Consider the following 19,485-nt stretch of genomic DNA (forward strand, 5'->3'; position numbering starts at 1 on the left):
GTGTGCTGGGATGTAGTGTTGCTTTTCAGGACATTCATAATTTGCATACAGGAACATTTACATTTGCATACAACAACACTGACGGTTTCATTCACATTTTAGATGCAAGTTCAGGGTTGGTTAAGGCTGAAATAATACAGTTTGCAGAACCACATAAGCTGCACGTGCATCTAGAGCTTTAAGCAGCAGCCTCACACCGTCCATATAAGCCACTATAAATCTCTGAATACTGCCTTTTCCATAGCACCACTCCATTATATAGCAGGGTACGAAAAGCTTGAAAAAGAATCTCTGAATACATTTGAGCCCTATCATCAGTTCAGGAAATACACATTTTCTGCCATCCCAATTTAATAATATTACTCTCATCTGCATTACATTTTATAAAAGGGGTCTTTGGGCGTGTGACTCAAAGCTCCTGTATGTTCACATACTGTATTTATAAGTATTATACACATGCCCAGAGGTGCAGACATACCTGTAGGTATTTTGTAGCTTTGACTACACACTATTTGCTCAGTACCTTAAGATGTTATCACAGGATTACAACAGGTCTTTGTAATGGGAAAACTGCAAGTCTCCAAACCCTCCACCCTCACATTCCTAGCCACTTCTTTGATCGAGCTCTCTGGCGACCAATTGATAAAAACGTACTCCTCTGAGGGCGGGAATAGGGAAATTTATGGTTGCTCGGAGGAGGGACTTCCTTTAGAGTTTCAGTTGGATGGCAGCAGGCAGCTGCTGGGTTGACACGTAACTAAAGTTAAAGGTGCTATGGAGGCCTCGTCGGGGACTTGAGGTTTTAGTTTTTCCATAATCCTCTTTCAATTGCGTTGGAAAAGCAAAAGTCTGCAAGGTGGAAAAGAAGACGTAAACGTGGGCCATCAGCCTCGGTTTGTCCTGCATTTCAACAGCGCACAGCCGGAGTTTGACGTGAAGTGAAGCGAAAATCTGAGCGGCTACTTTGAAGTTACAGGGGAGAGTCGTGAGTGGATGTGGCTATGCTAAAGTAATGTGCACAAACATCAGCGCTTCACCCGTATTTTTCTGCGAGGAAATGCTCGGGGAGTGAGGGAAGTGAGGGGAGGGGGGGGGCTTCTTCAGTCTTCACCGGGAGGTTAAAAAAAAAAAAAAGTTGAGTCGGAAGTTTCCAGCAGCAGAGACGGGGCTTTCTCGCTCAGACAGCGGGGAGGGGTGCGGGTCTAACATGGGAAACGGGGTGTGCTCCCGGAGGCAGCGGAGGATCTTCCAGTGTCTCCTGCTGCTCACGGTGGTCTGCGGGATGATGTACGGGGGGATGATATCGTATGAGATGCACAAACAGCTCAAGAGGACGGAGGCGATGGCACTGAAGTACCAACAACATCAGGAGTCACTCTCGGCGCAGCTCCAAGGTAAACACAGTGACGGTGATGTGATTGACTGTTGTTCTGTCTGCACGCGGGTGACAGGGGTAAGCGTGAGAGCTGAATTCTTATGAACACATCGAATGTCACGCCAGACTCCGCTAATAAAATCGCGATTTTATTTTCGTCGTGGTCGTTATCAAACGCCTACGCTTTTTAGAATAAACAAGAGGATTTTATTCAACTTGCCACGAACCATTGATCAGTTCGGCGTCCAGATCGCACAGTTAGACCCTTAAAATGTAAAAGTTTGCTCTGTCTTGAAAGTTGAAACTGTATCTGAATAAACGCGTATTTTTGAATAGAGACTGTGTGTCAAATGTAAGAATAGCTCCACAGAGATTTAATCCACTGAAGCGGTCTGTCTGACCTAACTGGAATGGAGCTCTACTGTAACCAGTCCGTGATTTACCAGCAGCCTGTCTTTGACCTCTGACCTTGATGGCCTTTAATCTTGTGATAAATCAGGCTAAGGTCTGAGCAGATTGGGCTTTAAAGTTCAACAGAGGGCTCATTTGGTTGGACAGGTCTGCCTTCTGCATAGGCTTACTGTAGAGAGTGAAATAAGACCCCACACTCCTCAGACATGAGGTTTACTGCAGACTGGAGGCTGTAACACACACACATACACACACACACACACACACACACACCTGGATGTAGTCGCTGTGTCCCCGGGCTAACCTTAACAGTATACCGATTAGTATACTTCAGAGTCATGAGGTCAGCCAGCACATCTGCTTCTGCCAGCCACAACTGGGGGAGCAGAGGAGGGAAAGGTGCATTCACCTTAGGTTTAAGCAGAGGCTGAAGAAATATAATCTTACACATACAACTTTTTCTTAAAAAAAAAAAAATCTGTGAATGGGTTAGTCAGCTGGGTGCTACACCACCGTGATAACGGAAGTGGTCCAGCATATTGCCATGACCTGACTGACAACAGAACTGGTTGCAACACTTTTGATTTTAATCATAGTCCTGTAAGTCTCCCTGTCAGTAACAGCACTTGTTTGCAATGTAGACACCTCTTTTAAATACTTTTCTTCAAATAACAATAAGCATTCAACCCTGTTATTGCATCATAAACCACGAATAGCTGTTGTTATTGTGGTTGCCAAAAATTGTTGGCATATAGTCACCAGTTATTTAACAGCCAAGCAACATAATAACTAACCACTCAGATCCATAGATATTGACTTGTCTGTTTGTTTTATTGCCATGTGTGGAGAATAGTGACACACACATTAATAGACCTCCAGTATTACCAGCAGAAACGTTTGTGTTAAAAACCAAACTTCAGGAACATCCTACGTACTCCGCCTCTACAAAAGACTAAACAGCCATGTTCTGCAGTACCCTTCCTATAAAGGCATTACACACACTCTGCCCTGTGGACAGGATGTGAGGTTTTGTGTCATGCCATTAAGCCATGAGTTTAAAATTAACAGCTGGGCTGAGAGCCTACTCCCTACATGGCTTCATCTATTCAGAACAAAGTTTGTTCCCACATCAGAGAGTCCAAAGAGTGTGTCAGGGTTTCAGCCCAGACTCTGGACCTGATAATTTAATGTAGCCTCTGATCCATCTAACCAGTAGTTACCTCTCCCCACCGTCCACAGCTTGGTCCAGCAGACCTACCTTGGTGTTTCTCTTAAGCTTTTACATATCAGATGTGCGTGTAAAAGTGAAATCATGCACTAGGCCTTTGTTTGTTTTGTTGTTATGCAACATAAATTTATAACAAATTTGAATTGTTAAACAGTACATTTGACCTCATAAGTGCTTGTGAATAGCAGTGGGTTTCCACGTAGGCAGCGTTATATGAGAAATGTGAGATTTTCCTCCTATTACACCAAGTCCCTCATATTTTCTATTAGATCAATTTCTTAGACAAAGGTAGCTAAGCAACATCTTTTAGTTAGTGTCAGGTCAACATTATACAAATGGCTTCTATTACATTTTTCAAAAGATGCGGTAAATCTGATCTATCCTGAAAACAGAGAGCATGACAGTAATGTGACACTTTGAAAGAAAGCGATATTGCTTAACTCCATTTGCATTGCTCAAATTGTGCACCACACCCATACTTTCATTGTGAAGCAGCCAATCACAAGGCCCAGGCCACTTGAGATCCATGGTTTACTGTTGATTGCTGTTTTCCCTGTCCTATATTTAGAGGTGGGCCATAGCTTTAGGGGGGCTGTGAGCCAGCTGTATTGATTCACTCTTGCCCACTATAACCACAGATTGGCAGTTGTGAGTCATTTAAAAGCATCAGCTGGCACTTAATGGTTATGCCCACACTCTGACAAATGTGTCCATGTGATTTAACACCCATTCACTCCCTCTCTCTCTCTCTCACACACACAGACATCAGTGTTTCTTTGCCATTTTCAAAACACTAATCAAACAGAATAATTGCAGCCATTTCTGAATGAGTGCTGTAATATTTTTCACCATCACCAACACTGTTGTCGCCTGTTGTAATTAGCACTTTCGTCTCAAACAATGTTACAGTTTCTTTTTGTTCATGGGATTGAAGGAAGTACTTTTGTTGTTTTGAGTCAGAGATGCTTTTTCTTCTTGGATGAATCAGAAGTATTGGAGCTTATGTGGGGTTTTGTGTGTCCCTGATAAAAAGGAAAAGCCCAGATTCTGTTATACAAAGTGCTTTCCAAACATTAATGCCAAAGAAATGAATAATAAAAAAGTAAGGCTTGACTTGAAACCATAATAAATCAAGCCACAATAGAAGACACTGCTTTCTACATTCAGTTTATGTGAATATTAGATTAGTGTGGGTAAAATCTATTCTTTCATTTCAAATTTTTGTTCGTGTGAGTTTGTTATGTCAGTGGGTTCAGTGGGACAGGCGTTACATCATACAGCATATAGAACTCTTAAGCACCCCTTCTCTTTGGGTCTCAAATGTTCAAATCTGTCTGTTCTTCAACCTTCATCTTGAAGTCCATTATTCTGGATTTGAGGAGGTGAGTTTCCTGCCAGGTTCCCACCTGTCTGAGGTTTCTCAGATTAACTGAGTTACAGTTTTACTAAGAAAGACTCAACACCACCCAGACCACTCTAGTTTACGTACTATGTCGAAATGTGTAATTAATATCAAGGTACCTGTGTGGGCAGTGTTTACCAGTAGAAAGCTGTTATAGGAGGAGGCAGTTTGAAACTCCCACTATGCTTCTGTGGAAAGTTTGCACTTCCTGCTCCGAAAGATAAAAATAGAGAAAATGAATTGAATTACAATTGTACAATTACAATGAAAAACTCAAGAGTGTTGACTTTGCATATTTTGTAGAAGCATTAGAGCCATGTTGCAATGAGAGCATTGAAGTAAACTCACAAAACATTGCCTTGTAAATTGGAATATCTCAGTGGAATCAAACAAAAACATATATATGTTTTATGTTTCTCTGAGCTAATATGTGATCCTGGATCAGCTCATGTTTGTTTTACAAGTTTTCAGAGTTCTTGCTCAATGCAGGACACAACCTAGATACAGGGAGTGTTGAGTCAGATTTCCTGTTGACAGCACTAATTGTTACAGTATACATGTTTCAGGTGGTCTACAGGCCAAATAGAAACAGAATCCATGAACCATACATGCAGCACCTTGTGCATTAATGGAATAAGTGAAGATCTGGACTGAATCTCACTCCCCTGTTAATTATACTAGTCTCCTGTGTGCATAGTGAGTGAGTGAGTTAGAACACACAGACAAAGTCCTGGAGCTCATTTCCCTGTGTGATTGATAGTATTCACGGTCTACACCATCGGCCAACTCTAACCAATCCGATCGTCTCCACATCTAAACCAGCAGGCAAGTAAAGGTCAGCACCATAGAGAACTCTCTTGTTCTCGCTCTGCCAATGCACTTTAACCGCTCTGTAAGGGAAATGTTTCATTGGTCTGAGGGAAAAACCTCAAACAATAAATGTTCATTCCCATACTCCTCGAAGTTCGAACAACATAAGGGCATCACATGTAAAATGAATTAGTGTGTAGGTGAGTGTTTTGAAGCTTTTTGTTTGTGGGAAAGGTGGACCTTGAAACACTAGCAAGTGGTGGTGCTGATACTAAATATTTGTAGTTCTATTGGTTGTGTGTTAGGTTGACTCTAAGGTAATTTCTGATTTTGTCATTTGTAATTTCTTTCACATTTGAAAGCTTTCAAATGCAAAGTAAAAGGAGAGGAGGAAGTAAAATAATATGCAAAATATTCACTTCATTTATTCTTCTTTTTTTAATCTTTAACCTTGTTATGTTAATGTGAAGCAAACTGAGTTTCTAAATGAAACGCACTATGTAAATAAGGTTTTACACAGCACATTCAAATGACATCCCTTTTTAGACTGTAGCTTCTTTGTAGCTGTTGCCCAACTTGTCCATGTCGTCCCCTAGAGAGAGGGTGTATGTGGTGTGGCCGGAGCTGAGCTAAGAGCAACATGGCCTCATCTTTGGCACGACTGAGAAGTTATAGAGGCTCTGACAAGCAGAATAAAACCTCCCTAATCTGATGTAGCTGAACGTCCATCTGATTAAACTCAGGAAAGAGAAAGAATTTGGAGTTTGTTGGATTTCAGCCATTTTTACAGGCATTAAACCTGAAGATCATTTGTTGCCTCTGAGGCAGTCTTATGATTTGAAGTGTCAACACGAGAAGTGGTCAAAGTGGGAACACTGGTGGCTCACTGATTGCAGTGTGTAATGAGTGATGGTCACTGAGTTCAAGGTAAACATGTTATTTTTATGTTTGACCAGTAAACTACTGGGACAACCAGTGGCATGAATTAGAAGAAATTGCTTTTACTTGCCAGACTGCAAAACAGTATAATCACTGGAGCAACGCTGATGTGCAGACAGTCACAGATTTTAATGACAGCAGTGGTGACATTGGAGAATGAGCAGTGCCACCAGGGAGGGCAGGTTGTCTTGTGATGGTCAGATCGAGTCAGTGATACTGTTGCGTTTGTTTAACCAAATCTCTTATTAGAAGTTGCCACTGTTGAACAGAGCTCATTTGTTTTATACCAGATGAAGGGAGAGAGACATTTTCCACATTATTAGAGGCTAAAATGGTTCCATTAAATAACCACTAAGCTATTTAAATGGTTTGAATTTAATGTTTGTTCTGCATTTGCTTTGGTAGCCATTAGTTACTTTATTGCACCTTAATACCAGGTTTGTGTGTCTCTCTCTTATTGTGGTTTGTGTGTTTCCGTGTCTGTCTCTTTCTCTTCAATCCCCCCTCCCTGGTTTGTCTATTTATGTTTGTCCTATTTGTGCCTCCCTCACTGGTGTCAGCTTTCCTCTGTTACACTCTCTATTTCTTTTTTTTTTCTCAGCTAATTCTCTGGGCCAACATCTGCTTCTCACTCCCACACTATTTTACCCTTCTACTTCTCAGTTTTATGAAATTATTACGAGATTGTTCTGTACAGCTAACAGTTTATCCTGGAATCTGTTGAGTTGGCACTTAAAAAGAAGAATAGCCACATCATCAGTTTGACTGCCCAGCCAGCCGCCCCCAAGGCAGGAGAGAGAAAATGGTAGAAGCTGGAAGAAATGATGACCTACTATTCAAGATCCAGGTTTTTTTTTCCTTTAATTTTTAAGATGGGTGAAAGGCTGGCTGCCCCAGGGCCACAACAAGGGATCAGAACCCATTTAAGTCACATGAGATTGTCCAGACCTTCATACTGAAGTGATAATACATTTCTTGAACAAATAAACTGAGGTTACGACAGAGCATGTTTTTTTAGTTGAATGACTCATAAGTGGCCATGATTTTTATTGTGTTTGCATAGTACACGATGTGTGAACAAAAACTACTGTGTATTTCTGCTTAAATGTGGAAATTACTAGCCAATTTTGAATGTCTAAAGTTTGACTAGTATAACTTGTGGGAAGCAGAATAGAAACTTGTAGGATAAAAATCTGTTATCATAAGAAAGCACTGGCGGATCCAGTACAGTAATACTACACCAGTAAAACTGCACTGTTGTTAATTTGTTAGTTGAGATTATGTAGGTGCAGGGGTCTGTCTTGAAGCTTCAGGACTTTTTTAGAAACTTGACTCAGTAGATCACTTATCAGTGAGGCTTCATCTGGAAGAAAAAAAGCAGTCAATGGGGCAAGCTGACAAAAAATGAGAGAAATGGAGATGCAGCTTGCAAACCTGCCATTACTTATTCACTTGTTGCATTGTGTGTGTAGCTATCTGTTGTATCAGCTTTGATACAACAGATAGCAACTTTTTCTGTATTATCTCCATTCTATAGCCTTCTGCTACAGTGAACCTAATTCCCCACAGGGATTATTTCCATTTCATTTGATTTAATCTTGGATCAGTTGAAGGTGAAAAATGGAGGGAGTAAAAGAGGAATTTGTTGAGAGAGGAGAGCTAGAGAGATTAGAAGAGAGTCTAAAGCAGGATCTCACTTCAAAGAGCTTTGGGGTTATGAGGGAGCATCGGTGTCTAATTTTTGCCATGAATTATGTTGATTTATCAAAACACTCACCTTGTCAGCGTTAAGACAAAACATTAATCATTCTTTTAAAAGCTGTTCAACACCACCCACCAGGCACAGAAGCAGCCTGAAATAAACTAAAAGTATTTGTAAATACTTTTAAACCACCAGACTTGTGAGGAATACCACAGTTTACTGTTGATGGAGGAGGTGTCATGTCCTGAGATCAGTGTGGTTGAGTAAATATCACACTTGGCTTTTATATCAGCCACAAAATGCATATACTTTCTCTGTCTGCCTCTCTAAAATGAATGCTTAACCGTTTGTGAGTGTGTGTTTTCTGCAGTGTACGTGTTTGCATTACAGGTCTCTTCTTGTTTAGTTTAATGTCCATCTGGCCCAATCAGAGGTCAAACCGCTCGCTAAACCTCTGTGATTTTCTCTCTCTCTCTCTCTCTCCTCTCTCTCTCTCTCTCTCTCTCTCTCTTTCACTACCCCCTCTCTTTATTTATCTGCTATCCTTCCCTCCATCTGTGTTTTATATATTTAGTGGTATATGAGCATCGCTCCAGGTTGGAGAAGTCTCTGCAGAAGGAGAGGTTAGAGCACAAAAAGGCCAAAGAAGGTGAGAAAATAACATCTACACTCAATTCCCACTCTTCACATCTCACACTGAAACTACATATCACATCGTGGTCACTTTGGACAGAGGCATCTGCTAAATAAATGTAATGTGAACATTTTCACAACACCACCTGCAACATATTTTTCTTTTACATTGGCTAAAATGAGCTTTATCTCTAATTTATCTTGTTTACAAAATAAAACAAGATTGATCTGTTCTGATTTCTAGATTATCTGGTTTACAAACTGGAAGCACAGCAGTCACTCAACAAGGAGAAGGTATGTTTTTCTTTCACATAATGACCATTTCTTCAGTTAAGGTTTCTGTAAACTTGATGTTTGATCTGTTCCTTATTAAGTATCCACAGCTTTTCTGTCTGTCTGTGCTGCTGTGTTAAATGTTTGTGAAGAGCTTTGTGGTGTAAAAGTGCTACGCAAATTAATCTCATCACCATTATCTCTTGATACAGCAAGCGTGGTCCATAAAGTCACTGAGTTATGTAATTTTTTGTTTTTTTTGCTTGAACAGCAAGATTCCAACAACAGATTCAACTCTTTACAAGTGCAACATCAGATGTTAAAGGTAGTGATAAAACACACACACTCACACACGCAAGCTTACTATGCCGGTTACATTAACTCACACAGACATCCTCATATTTAACCCTCTTTCTTCCTGAACACACACTCTCCCTGACCTTACACCACTACATCCTTCCTCTTTTTGGTGTAAAGTTTATGAGTGTGCTGGGTGAGGGTCAGTTTTTCCTTTTTCCTTTTATTATATTGAGAAAAATAAAACAAAGGACCATATGATGACAGTAGTTTTTTTTTTTCCTTCTCTGTCAGAACCAGCATGAGGACCTGAAGAAGCAGTATTATGAGCTACATGAGCAGCATCAATTGCAGGGTGAGGACCACAACCGGCTGCTGGATGAACACAAAGAGCGTTACAGTAAGCTGGAGCAAACCAAAGAGGTGGAAGTCTCCCAACTCAAAGGTACACATTATAGCCGTCTGTAGTGGTGTCATCATTAAACACTTACTTTGTCTCCACCTTCTGACTTAATGAAATACTGCATGTCTAAAGGCGAGTACAAATGTTTTATGTGGAGAATCCAGATCTAGAAAAAATGTTGTATTGGACCACAAACAGATGGATTTCATTTGCCATATTGCTATAAGATGTTTATACACAAGAACCAGAGTTTCTAACATGAGTCATAAGAATGAAAAATAAATAAAAAGACACAAGTGGTTCTATTCATCTTTGCATTGCTTTGCAGTATAATATTGCTCTTCATGTGTTTTCTGTGTCGTTGCATGCTTTCTGCTAATATGTTTGCTGCTTTTAATGACAGAAAACATATATAACCTGAGAGAGGAAAATAAACAGCTGAGGAAAGCCCACCATGACATTCATACACAGCTGCAGGATGTACAGGTGAGAACATACATATTCTTTTCAACTTTTCAACATGCATTGTCGTATTTTAAATCTTATTTTAAATAAAAGATAAAGTATAAGCCTTACATGAAAATAAATGGCTCATTCAAGCTTCTCGGTTGCACTTGTGTGTTCAGGTGCAGCATCAGGACCTGAAGGCAGCTCACAGCCAGCTGGCACTGACACTAGAAGACCACAAGAGTGCGCTGGCTGCCGCTCAGGTAAGATGGCAGCAGAGAGATGCACTGCAGTCAGTGAATGCAGCAGCTGATTGAAGATTTGACAGTTAGTTGCCCTGAGAGATAAGAGATTTGTGTTGCATTTTGTGTATTAAGTATAACTTTGTCTTTTTAGCTTCACCAAATGGCTTGGTGATAAGGAGGGTCTGTTCCTGTTGTACAGTATGCATCTCTTTATATGATTTAATCCTCATTTGTTTATCAAAACTAATGAGGAATTAATGGGCTGATGAAAAAGGAGGTCATACAGGAAAACAGAGTAGTAGAGAGTAACTAAAACATCTTCCTCTCTGCTCTGCATTCCTCTCAGCCTTACTGTAACCTTTACTTTAACCTTCTCAGTAAAACAGAAATGTTTATCGCAATGGAGTGTGTAATCCCCAGTAGACATGGAGAAAAAGATGCCCGACATGTCACTTGTTTTGGGGGATAATTAGATCAGATATTGCTGTTTCTCCTTGAAAGTGACCTTTGCAATGCCTGAATGGTTTATTGAATATACAGTACTCTCCTGATTTGTTTGTTTGCTCTGCTCCTCCTTTCTGTCTGCATTAATGAATAGTCACTTACTCTCCTCTCTTTTACTCTCTCTCTCTCGCTCTCTCTCTCACTCACTTTCTGTCTGTCTGTCTGCATTTGCTAATTTGTTTTAAAGCCTGTCCTGCTTTTCATCAGTGCTTCTAGTTGGACAGACATGTGCTTGCACACACACACACACACACACACACACACACACACACACAAAACTCTTTGCTTCACTCCAGGGGGTTTGGTTTAGTCAGGGCTGTCAGAGCAGTACATCTAAAGCACGTTGCAGCCAATCAGCCAGAAAGATATAATGGAGGGAGTGGAGCGAGACAAAGACAGAGGGGAGGAATTTAGAAAGAATTTTTAGAATTTAACCCTCTGGCCTGGTTACTAAGTATGTGTGTATGTACTGTATAAAAGAATAGTGTCATTTAAAGGTATATTGGCATAGACTGGATGGTCAGAAATGGCAGTTTCGCCTTAGGAAAACAAAGATTCATTTTTTTCTGCTAAATAATAATATTAGTGAATGATATAATAACCAGTAATAAAGCCATCAGTTACAACATAAACCCTGTATAAAGGGTATGTTATTGTTCAGTGGTTCAGTTTTGGAATACCTCTACATTACACAGTCCCCCAGGATTTTCTCTCTTATCCCCCTTATGGTTGTGCATGTTGTTCCCTTTAGGTGCAGGTGGATGAATACAAGCAGCTGAAGGAATCCCTGAACAGGATGCCCAACCTGAGACAGCCTGAGCAAAACCCTGCTCCCCAGCACCTGCAAGCAGCTGCTGTAGCACCCAAATCCCATGTCCATGAAGCCCAGCAGGCTACGATACTGGAGCAGCCACATAAAGATGTACCACCCCATGAAGATCATCAGGTTCACCAGAACACTGTGTCCAGGGTAACGTGGGATTCTTTGGGATCACTTTACTATTAAGACTTCTAATAGACATCTAATTAGTTCTCCTGTCAATTTCTTCTCAGTTGGACCAGCGAGTGGAGGAGGTGCATGCCCAGTCTGTGATCAAGGCCCACCCCACCGTATCCCAGCACACCTTGTCAGAGAAAGAGGAGGAGGATGGAGAGGGTGAGGCGGAGAGGAGGAGGGAGCTGGCAGAGGAGGAGATGGCGCAGGCAGGACAGCCTCAGAAGCTGGAGGAGGATCCGGACCAACCCCAGGATGAGCAGCAGGAGGAGGAGGGAGAGGAACCTGAGCAGGAACAGCCAGATGAGAACGCGCTGGACCGACAGAGGCGTCAGCCACAACCGGTCAGAGCTGGTTTAGACTATTCAATCTTATATAAACAGGGTTAACATTGGCCTTGGACTGGTTTAGTTTTCCTGCAGCTCCTTTGCCTTTTAATAGTTCAGGGTGACTGTTATGTTATTCAAAACTTTAACATAATAAACCCTTTAATCACAAGTTAGTCATGTGTGTCCTTGTTATATCAGGGACACAGCCACTGCTCAGATTGAAGTGCTAATCATTTAGCTGTAATCCCAGAGGAACCAGAATAAATTATAACCTATCCTCAGTGTTTACTCCTTTGATTACTGGCAGCTCGTGCTCATTGTTTTATGCTGTCATTGTCATCTATTAAACTTTACCAAAGGATAAATTATTTCCTTATCTCTACATTTGTGTCTCAAATTAGTAACAAATCTGTGTGTTTGATTAGCTCTGTGTTATTTTTTTCTTTTGCATCCATTTATCATCTCACAGGATCCCCACGTGGATCTGCATCAGGATGCCCCCCAGCAGAATGATGCACATGCCCAGGTGGAGCGAGTGAAGTCAGCCTATGAGCAGCAGCAGGAGCAGCAGCGCCTGGAGGCTCAGAGGGCCGAGGAGCGCAGGCAGATCCAGATGCGACAGGAGGCCCTGCAGGCCCAGAGGGAGAGGGTGCTGAAGGAGAGGGAGCAGAGGCTGAAGGAGGAGCAGGAGAGAGAGCAGCAGCAGCACAGGGAGGCCGACAGACGGGAGCAGCAGCTGAGAGAGGAGCACCAAAGGTCAGGTTTCAAATCAGTTGGGATCACTTAAAATCATGCACACAAGGACTTCACCCAAATTACAAAAATACATATTTACTTCCTTACTTACAGACAGTTTCAGTTTTTATGTGTCCAGAATTTAGGATACCTACCTCTAAGATTTCTGTTGCTATGCCAATACAAATGAGACAAATGCAATTTCATGAATCCCATTCAGATCATTGAGAAATTTTTAATCAATGTAAAAATGTAATTCAGTGTAATTTCTCAGTGCATTTCAAGGCACTGATTAAATTAGGATAAAGCCAAAGACTCTGTTTTGATGTGGCTCATAGAGCCTGTGCCCTTCTGACTGCCCTGTACTGTCACTGTTGTAATTAGGAAGAAGACAGAGTATGAGAACATGGACAATGATATCGTTCAAGGAGAAGAGGACGGTCACATTGATGATGAGGAAGGTGAGACAGAAAGATTACCTCCACGTCGGCAGTCAGATCATTAACAGTGTTTATCATCATTACATCATACGAGCAATACAGCAAAAAAAAATTCTGTTTGTCAGTGTCTGATGGTATTAGAAGAGCTCAGGGTAGCAGTTGTCTCATACTAAGTGGATGTGTGTGTGTCTGTGACTGTGTCTGTGTGTGTGGCAACAGAAGGAGATGCTCATAAGCTACACGAGGAGGAGGAGAAACAAGGAGCAGATCACAGACTACCACCACATCAGCAGGTGATTATCCATCTTGCTCACTCCATCTGTTCGTTATCCGTCTATCCTCTCAGCTCATTCACTCACTGTAACATTCACACCAGTGTATCATACATCCATTCATTCATCCATCCGTCCATCCAGAAAACAATTCTCTCATCCTCTCTGCCCACTGTCTCACACTGGCATATTCATCTTTCCTCTATCCATCTTCCACTTGTCAGTCAAACCAAGGATCTATTAACGCTACTGAAAACCAGTCTCAATCATAATCTGCGCTTTAGCCTGCCAAACATTCAGTTATTAATCCTCCACGTTACTGTTTTGCCTTTTGCTCTTATTCTAATGTCAACACACTTTACTCTCATGCAAACATCAACCCACTTTTACCATTCTCCTCTGGTACAGGGTGCTGTAGATGGTGAGCTGGACCCAGAGGACGACCCCAACAACCAGGGGGAGGACGAGTTTGAGGAGGCAGAGGACGAGCGACCGCAGCACAGGGTTGCGGAAGAGGAAGAGGAGGTGGTGGAAGAGGAGGAGGAGCCACAGGCGCCGGCCCAGCACAGAGACACACACCCAGGCCCCGAGCAACCTGCCGTGGAGGAGGAACTTGTGGTGAGTGTGGGGGTCAGGGAAGAACGAGAGCACATTCCTTCAGTATCAGCTAAATGAAGAGATCAGTAATAATTTGTAGGGAGTGTTTGAACTTGTGTGTGTTGCGTGTGTGTGTTCAGATGGCTGGAAATCCAGATCAACAGGAAGACACGCTAGATGACCAGTACCAGGAGGAAGGAGAGGACGAGGTGTGTAATAAACAAGTTCAGACACATATTATAACACCAAACTACACACATATACACTACACTACACATATGTATAATATTGTGTGTCCCACATTGTTTCAATCCACTGGGGGCACTTCTAGTTTCATTTTTTATTCCTTAAACTCAGTCAACCATTGAACTCCTCTCTCTTGTTACTGTTGTTTTAAAGGCCCAGGAGGACATAGCTGCTGGGCAGAAGAGAGAGGACGAGGTGGAGGAGGAAGGAGAGGATCCATATAACGAGGATAACATAGAGCAGGTAGGTTCTTCTCCTCTGTGAGGAACCAGTAAGTCTCAAGCTTTTTATCCAAGAATTTTCAATTCTGAAATGCAGCATTTTATCCCCACATCTCAAACTGGAAATGATGTTATTATTAAGAATGTACCTCTGAGGTACACAGGTGGTGCCAAGGAAATTCACTACCTCAGTGGCTCAGACGAAATCCCTAGTTTCGCTGTACCCTCCATTTTTTTATGATCCAGCATCTAGTGGCTATTAGAGAAACTGCATCCCAAAGTACTTCCACAGATTGAAAATTCAGCTGTGTTGTCTTCTAGTTGAGGCAGGCCAGTACTATGCAGCCAGTAATGATGGATTCCCATTTCTACAATCTAACCAGGGGATCCATTTTTACTCCCTGTGACTTTTCATTAGGTCTTATTCTCCCAGCTCTTGAGTAACATCACACCCTGAAACAGTTGCAGCATAAGTCACCAGTAATTTGTTTTGGCATCACCGCTCTGACATTTTAGCTGTACAGGGATTCACTTGTGTTAGCTCAAGTGTGTGCGCATAGCCTGTGTTTTGCCCCTGTAACTTGAACCCAGCCCATGCGTGTCCTGGTAAGTGAGGGAGATCAGGTGGTGAAGACTGTCAGGGTGTCAGGTTTCCACCTGGGCTTGGATTATTCAATTTGTCCTAAGAGGAAATCTGTTTGAATGGAGAAGCTTGCACATGTTATGATTTTCAAAACTATAACGTTAATACAGTATATTGTTTACATAATGTTCAGATTGAGTTATTTTTACTGGGTTGGCTGTGATATTTCTTGGGACTACATAGTCAGTTTTGTGTATATAATAATTAATGTGTATAATCATTTTGTCTCATGGTGCCAGATATTACAAACAGTTTGCAAACTCAGATGAGTTAAACAAATCTGTTTAGGCAGATGAAATAAGTGTTTTTAGTTCATATACTGTAAATAAATATGTATCTGTAAGGTCCTTGGCTCCTCCTCTCGTTTGACTGACTTGTGTTTCATACTCTGTCACCTAATGAGTGAACGTACTTATGTTTCTCTGTAATTTGAGCTCAGTGGAGCTTCCACTCCATTCAGTTTCATTCATGCACTGCTGTACAGTTGGTCTGGCAGAGGTTCCACTTGAACCCTTACACAAATGTCTCTGCTCCCATTTATTCACAACAGAGTTACGATCCTGTGTGTTACAATCCTGGAGACAGATAAGCAGACAAAACATGCAGGCATGCAAACACTCAGCCACAAACCACAGATTATTTTGCCTACATACTAGATTCTCTTTTCTCCTGTTAAATGGTGTGAAATCACACGAGTAGAAAGCAAATGGACCTGAGACTAAATGGTTAACCTGAAGGTAATAATATCATTTCAGGTCTGAAGTTAAATACCTGTAAATATCAGGTTACCATGTTATGGTAATCTTTAGTAGGTCAATATGTAAAGTTGGATGCTCACAAGATTGCATATAACTGTAATGGCCATTACATCATTTTGGTTTCTGCTTGTGATTTGTTCCAGGATGAAGGAAAAAACCAGGAGGGACCAAGAAATGAGGGGAATCACAGAAAAGACGCAAAGAACAATGAGGAAGAGAATTATGAAGAGGAAGAAGAGGAGGTGGAGGAGGATGTGGCCGGTCGAGACAAGGGAACCAATCGGAGGGCAGAGATGTAAGACAGACGCGGATTTGAACCAGCCGCAGTGCCTTTTCAGCTGCCCGTAGAGCCTATCAGGTTTTTCTTTCCCTTGTTTCTCAAAGGAATAAAAGCAGCCATTCATTCAGAATCCCAATTCAGAAAAACTGGGATGTTACACCTGGAAGATGGGATGCTATTCCAAACACTGTGGGGTTGGAACTGATCAGCTTACACCTGTGGAACTGGACAGAATTTATAGGACGGAAATGGGATATATACTGTATTGGTTTAAAAAAAAAATTAATTTGCTTTTCTGTCAACTCGCACGTCTGCCTGATTGCCTGTCTGATTCTGTTTTTTTTTTTTTTTTTAACAGCAGACAGGCAGAGAATGTATTTTTTATCAATGCTGTCTGTGTAAAGAAACCAAAATAAATTATGTTATTCTAATGTTTTCATCTTCATGCCTTTATATGTATGTTTTATGCAGTTGTATTCTCTGTAGAGCTCAAATTTTGATTTACGTCTTGCATTCCAATCGATCAAGTCATTTTCTGTTATTTATTGTTTATTGTAACAACTCTGACAATCGTAAAAAGGTGCAACGTTTAGTTTTTTCCCCACTGAATGAACTAGTTTGTGTCATAGTGGCTTTTACCAACTTCTTGAGGCTGATATCACGGGAACATTTTCAATGGAAGTTTCCGCAAATGTCAATCAAAGAGACATTTCTGGTGAAGCCGTTACATGCTCAAAAAGTGTCACTCTGACATGTGCCTTTCCATTCTTGGAAGCCTCTTCTGGGTATTACTCATTTGACATTTGGAAAAGCATTTCAATAGGGACAGGAGAGATAAGAGCACACCAAGTAGTGCTGAACCTCTTACATATTGCTTCAGCGTAGCCTTAAAAAGGAGGCTATTTCATGTCGACTGCTGGTGTGAATTTAATTCACAAAACCGAATGCAATTTAATGCATCATCTTTAGTCTACTGTACAATGTATAGTAAAACAAATGCTGACAATTTGTACATTTTTCTGCCAGTTATATTTGATACAAAAAAGTGGGGTTTTGATTGCATTAAACTGTTTGTCACCTGAAAAGTGAGTGGAATAAAGAGGCTGAAGGATCATGGGTAACTGTGATTGTGTATAAGTGGTCTGATTACCTATAGTTTGATTGAGTTATTTTTTTCAGGCTTCAAGAGTACTACCTCAGCTTTCATTTTCAAATTTTGCTTTTCATTTACAATCATTTTGTTTACTTTTATTACACAACAAAGACAAAAATGAGGTTGTTGCCTGACACAAATAATAAAACCAATAGATGGAACATGTTCTTGGCTTGCAGCAAGCTCATAACTTGACTTAAGCTGTGTGCAATTCTTCTGTCAAGTCTGTTTTCAAACAGAGGCAAGATCATCATAAATATGTATCAAGCAGACTGGAAATATATCATAAATATTCATTGTTGAGCTTAGATATCATGGGCACTCAGTTGTTCACATCTGCACTGCGAGCCACAAATGTTTCCATGTATAAATCCTGCCAACTCTGCTCCTTATCTACACTTCCTGGTTCAGTGCGGAGAGGTGAGAGGATTGTGGGTGAACCCGCTTGCATGGGAAATGAACCGACAAATCAGGATGGAATGAAAATCAAACGAGAGGGGTGGGGGGTTGACTGAGACAGGCAATTACCTCTAATGAACAACATTTGTCCCCAGCACCAAGTCTCAATCAAATCATCACCCCTCTTTTCTGCTCTACCTGAGTTCCTATCATCCCTGTGCTTTCTCTCCATTTCTTCCCTCTCTGCCTCTCACTGCGTCTTCCTCGCTCTCTATTTCTGCACCACCACCACCACCCCACCCCCCTGCTGTTGTGAGATTGTTGATCTCCCCAAAGCGACTGTGGGATGCTGGAGGAGTATGAGAGTAACAGGTGTCTCATTACTGTGCTAATAGCAGGCCACAGGGAGACACACACATTTTTACAGTGACAAGCAATGGCAAAGATGATAACTCCTCCACATTCCCCACATTTTTGGCTCTCTCAGTCATCGCTTCATGGGTGAATTACCAGCCATGAGTAATTTTAACATGTCGATTGCCTACAGCAGGAGTCTTATCTTGCGACGCATGCCCATTCGCAAACCTTCCATTTAACACCAGTGCAAGATTTACTTGAAAGCTGAAGCTCCAAGCTATGAAAAGATTTTTTTTCCACCCACGATTTTAGGGAAAATCAAGTCAAACTCCTCTCCTATTTCACTGCCTTTCTGGAAGAGATCGTATAGCTTTAAAATATGCTACAAATCAGTTAAAGACACCAGCTTCTCTTCTTCTTGACCTGGATCCTGTTTGCAGTACATAAGGATCCGTGAGCTCATTATACTGTCTCTCTGCAGCAGTAATGATCTCTCATTCATCAGCCAGAGACTTTCTCTATCTTGACACAAACACACACACACACACACACACACACACACAAATAACACGCAATTGCACAAACAATCTTCCACACTTAAACGAATCCCAATGAGGCATGTAACTGGTAGTTTGCGCCTGGCTGTACGCTTGTTAGAGAGATATCGGCTGCCTAAATTGTGTTTCTCCGCATTACTGTGAGGGAAGAGAAGGCATGAGCTGTTTGTGTGTGTGTTTGTGTGCCCCAGTTCATACTTGATACATGTGTATATACGCAGGGGTGCTCGCTTGGGTACCTGTGTGTGGTAGTATTCATACTTTTTGCGATATCAGATAACAAAGTGTGTTTATGTTTCAGGTGCAGGCTGAAAGTGAAACCATTATTAAAGGATAATACACTGCTGCAATGTATGAATAAATCAGCTCCAGCTTACAGGAGGGAGTGATGTCTCTGTGTAACCTCTGCAACACTACTTTATGTATTACAGCATCTATACTGCAGCTTTGTTCTTTCATCCTAAGCACTTTACAGTACCAAGAGTATACAGACTTTTAGTGGGAATTAAATCCTGCCAGGGTGAGTGCTTTGCAAGCTAGCAAGGATTTCTCTTTGTGTGTGTGTGTGTGTGTGTGTGTGTGTGTGTGTGTGTGTGTGTGTGTTTTGTGTGTGTTTGTGTGACCTGACTCAAGGGTCATTACCCAGTCAGTCAGAGGACACAAGAGGCCATTATCCTAGGGAGTCTGGACACTAAATGTTTGATAAGCCTCCAAAGCGGATGTCCTGTTTCTCCTCTCATATATTACACATGTAGAGTACAGTAAAGACCTAGCTGCCAATTTTTAAAAAAATGCACATCTACATATATAACAGAAGCTACATTTAGTATTTCTG

The 19,485-nt window shown here is 41.4% G+C and overlaps 1 protein-coding gene across 2 annotated transcripts; it reads left to right on the forward strand.

Moving 5' to 3' along the window:
* The first annotated feature begins 697 nt into the window (after positions 1-697).
* Positions 698-17,305, forward strand: golim4a (golgi integral membrane protein 4a). Of its 2 annotated transcripts, none has more exons than XM_018681174.2 (16): positions 698-1,394; positions 8,442-8,516; positions 8,745-8,794; positions 9,045-9,098; positions 9,365-9,515; positions 9,877-9,959; positions 10,100-10,183; positions 11,421-11,615; positions 11,723-12,007; positions 12,462-12,748; positions 13,112-13,188; positions 13,387-13,460; positions 13,848-14,057; positions 14,177-14,245; positions 14,436-14,525; positions 16,048-17,305. In XM_018681174.2, the coding sequence occupies exons 1-16, from the start codon at positions 1,208-1,210 to the stop codon at positions 16,201-16,203; spliced, it is 2,127 nt and encodes a 708-aa protein (XP_018536690.1). In that variant the 5' UTR covers positions 698-1,207; the 3' UTR covers positions 16,204-17,305. The 2 variants fall into 2 exon arrangements, with proteins under 2 accessions (XP_018536690.1, XP_018536689.1); XM_018681173.2 differs by having other exon boundaries at positions 699-1,394; positions 11,421-11,639.
* Positions 17,306-19,485: the final 2,180 nt, after the last annotated feature.

This window comes from Lates calcarifer, linkage group LG21 (genome assembly GCF_001640805.2).
Source record: "Lates calcarifer isolate ASB-BC8 linkage group LG21, TLL_Latcal_v3, whole genome shotgun sequence".
NCBI lineage: Eukaryota > Metazoa > Chordata > Actinopteri > Centropomidae > Lates > Lates calcarifer.

What these genes read in the sequence shown, in the direction of transcription:
- golim4a (XM_018681173.2), top strand. Translation starts at nt 1,208, where the DNA reads ATGGGAAACGGGGTGTGCTCCCGGAGGCAGCGGAGGATCTTCCAGTGT. An exon ending in CACAGCTGCAGGATGTACAG is followed by an intron (nt 9,960 to 10,099) that starts GTGAGAACATAC and finishes TTGTGTGTTCAG; the next exon opens with GTGCAGCATCAGGACCTGAA. An exon ending in CTGAGAGAGGAGCACCAAAG is followed by an intron (nt 12,749 to 13,111) that starts GTCAGGTTTCAA and finishes TGTTGTAATTAG; the next exon opens with GAAGAAGACAGAGTATGAGA.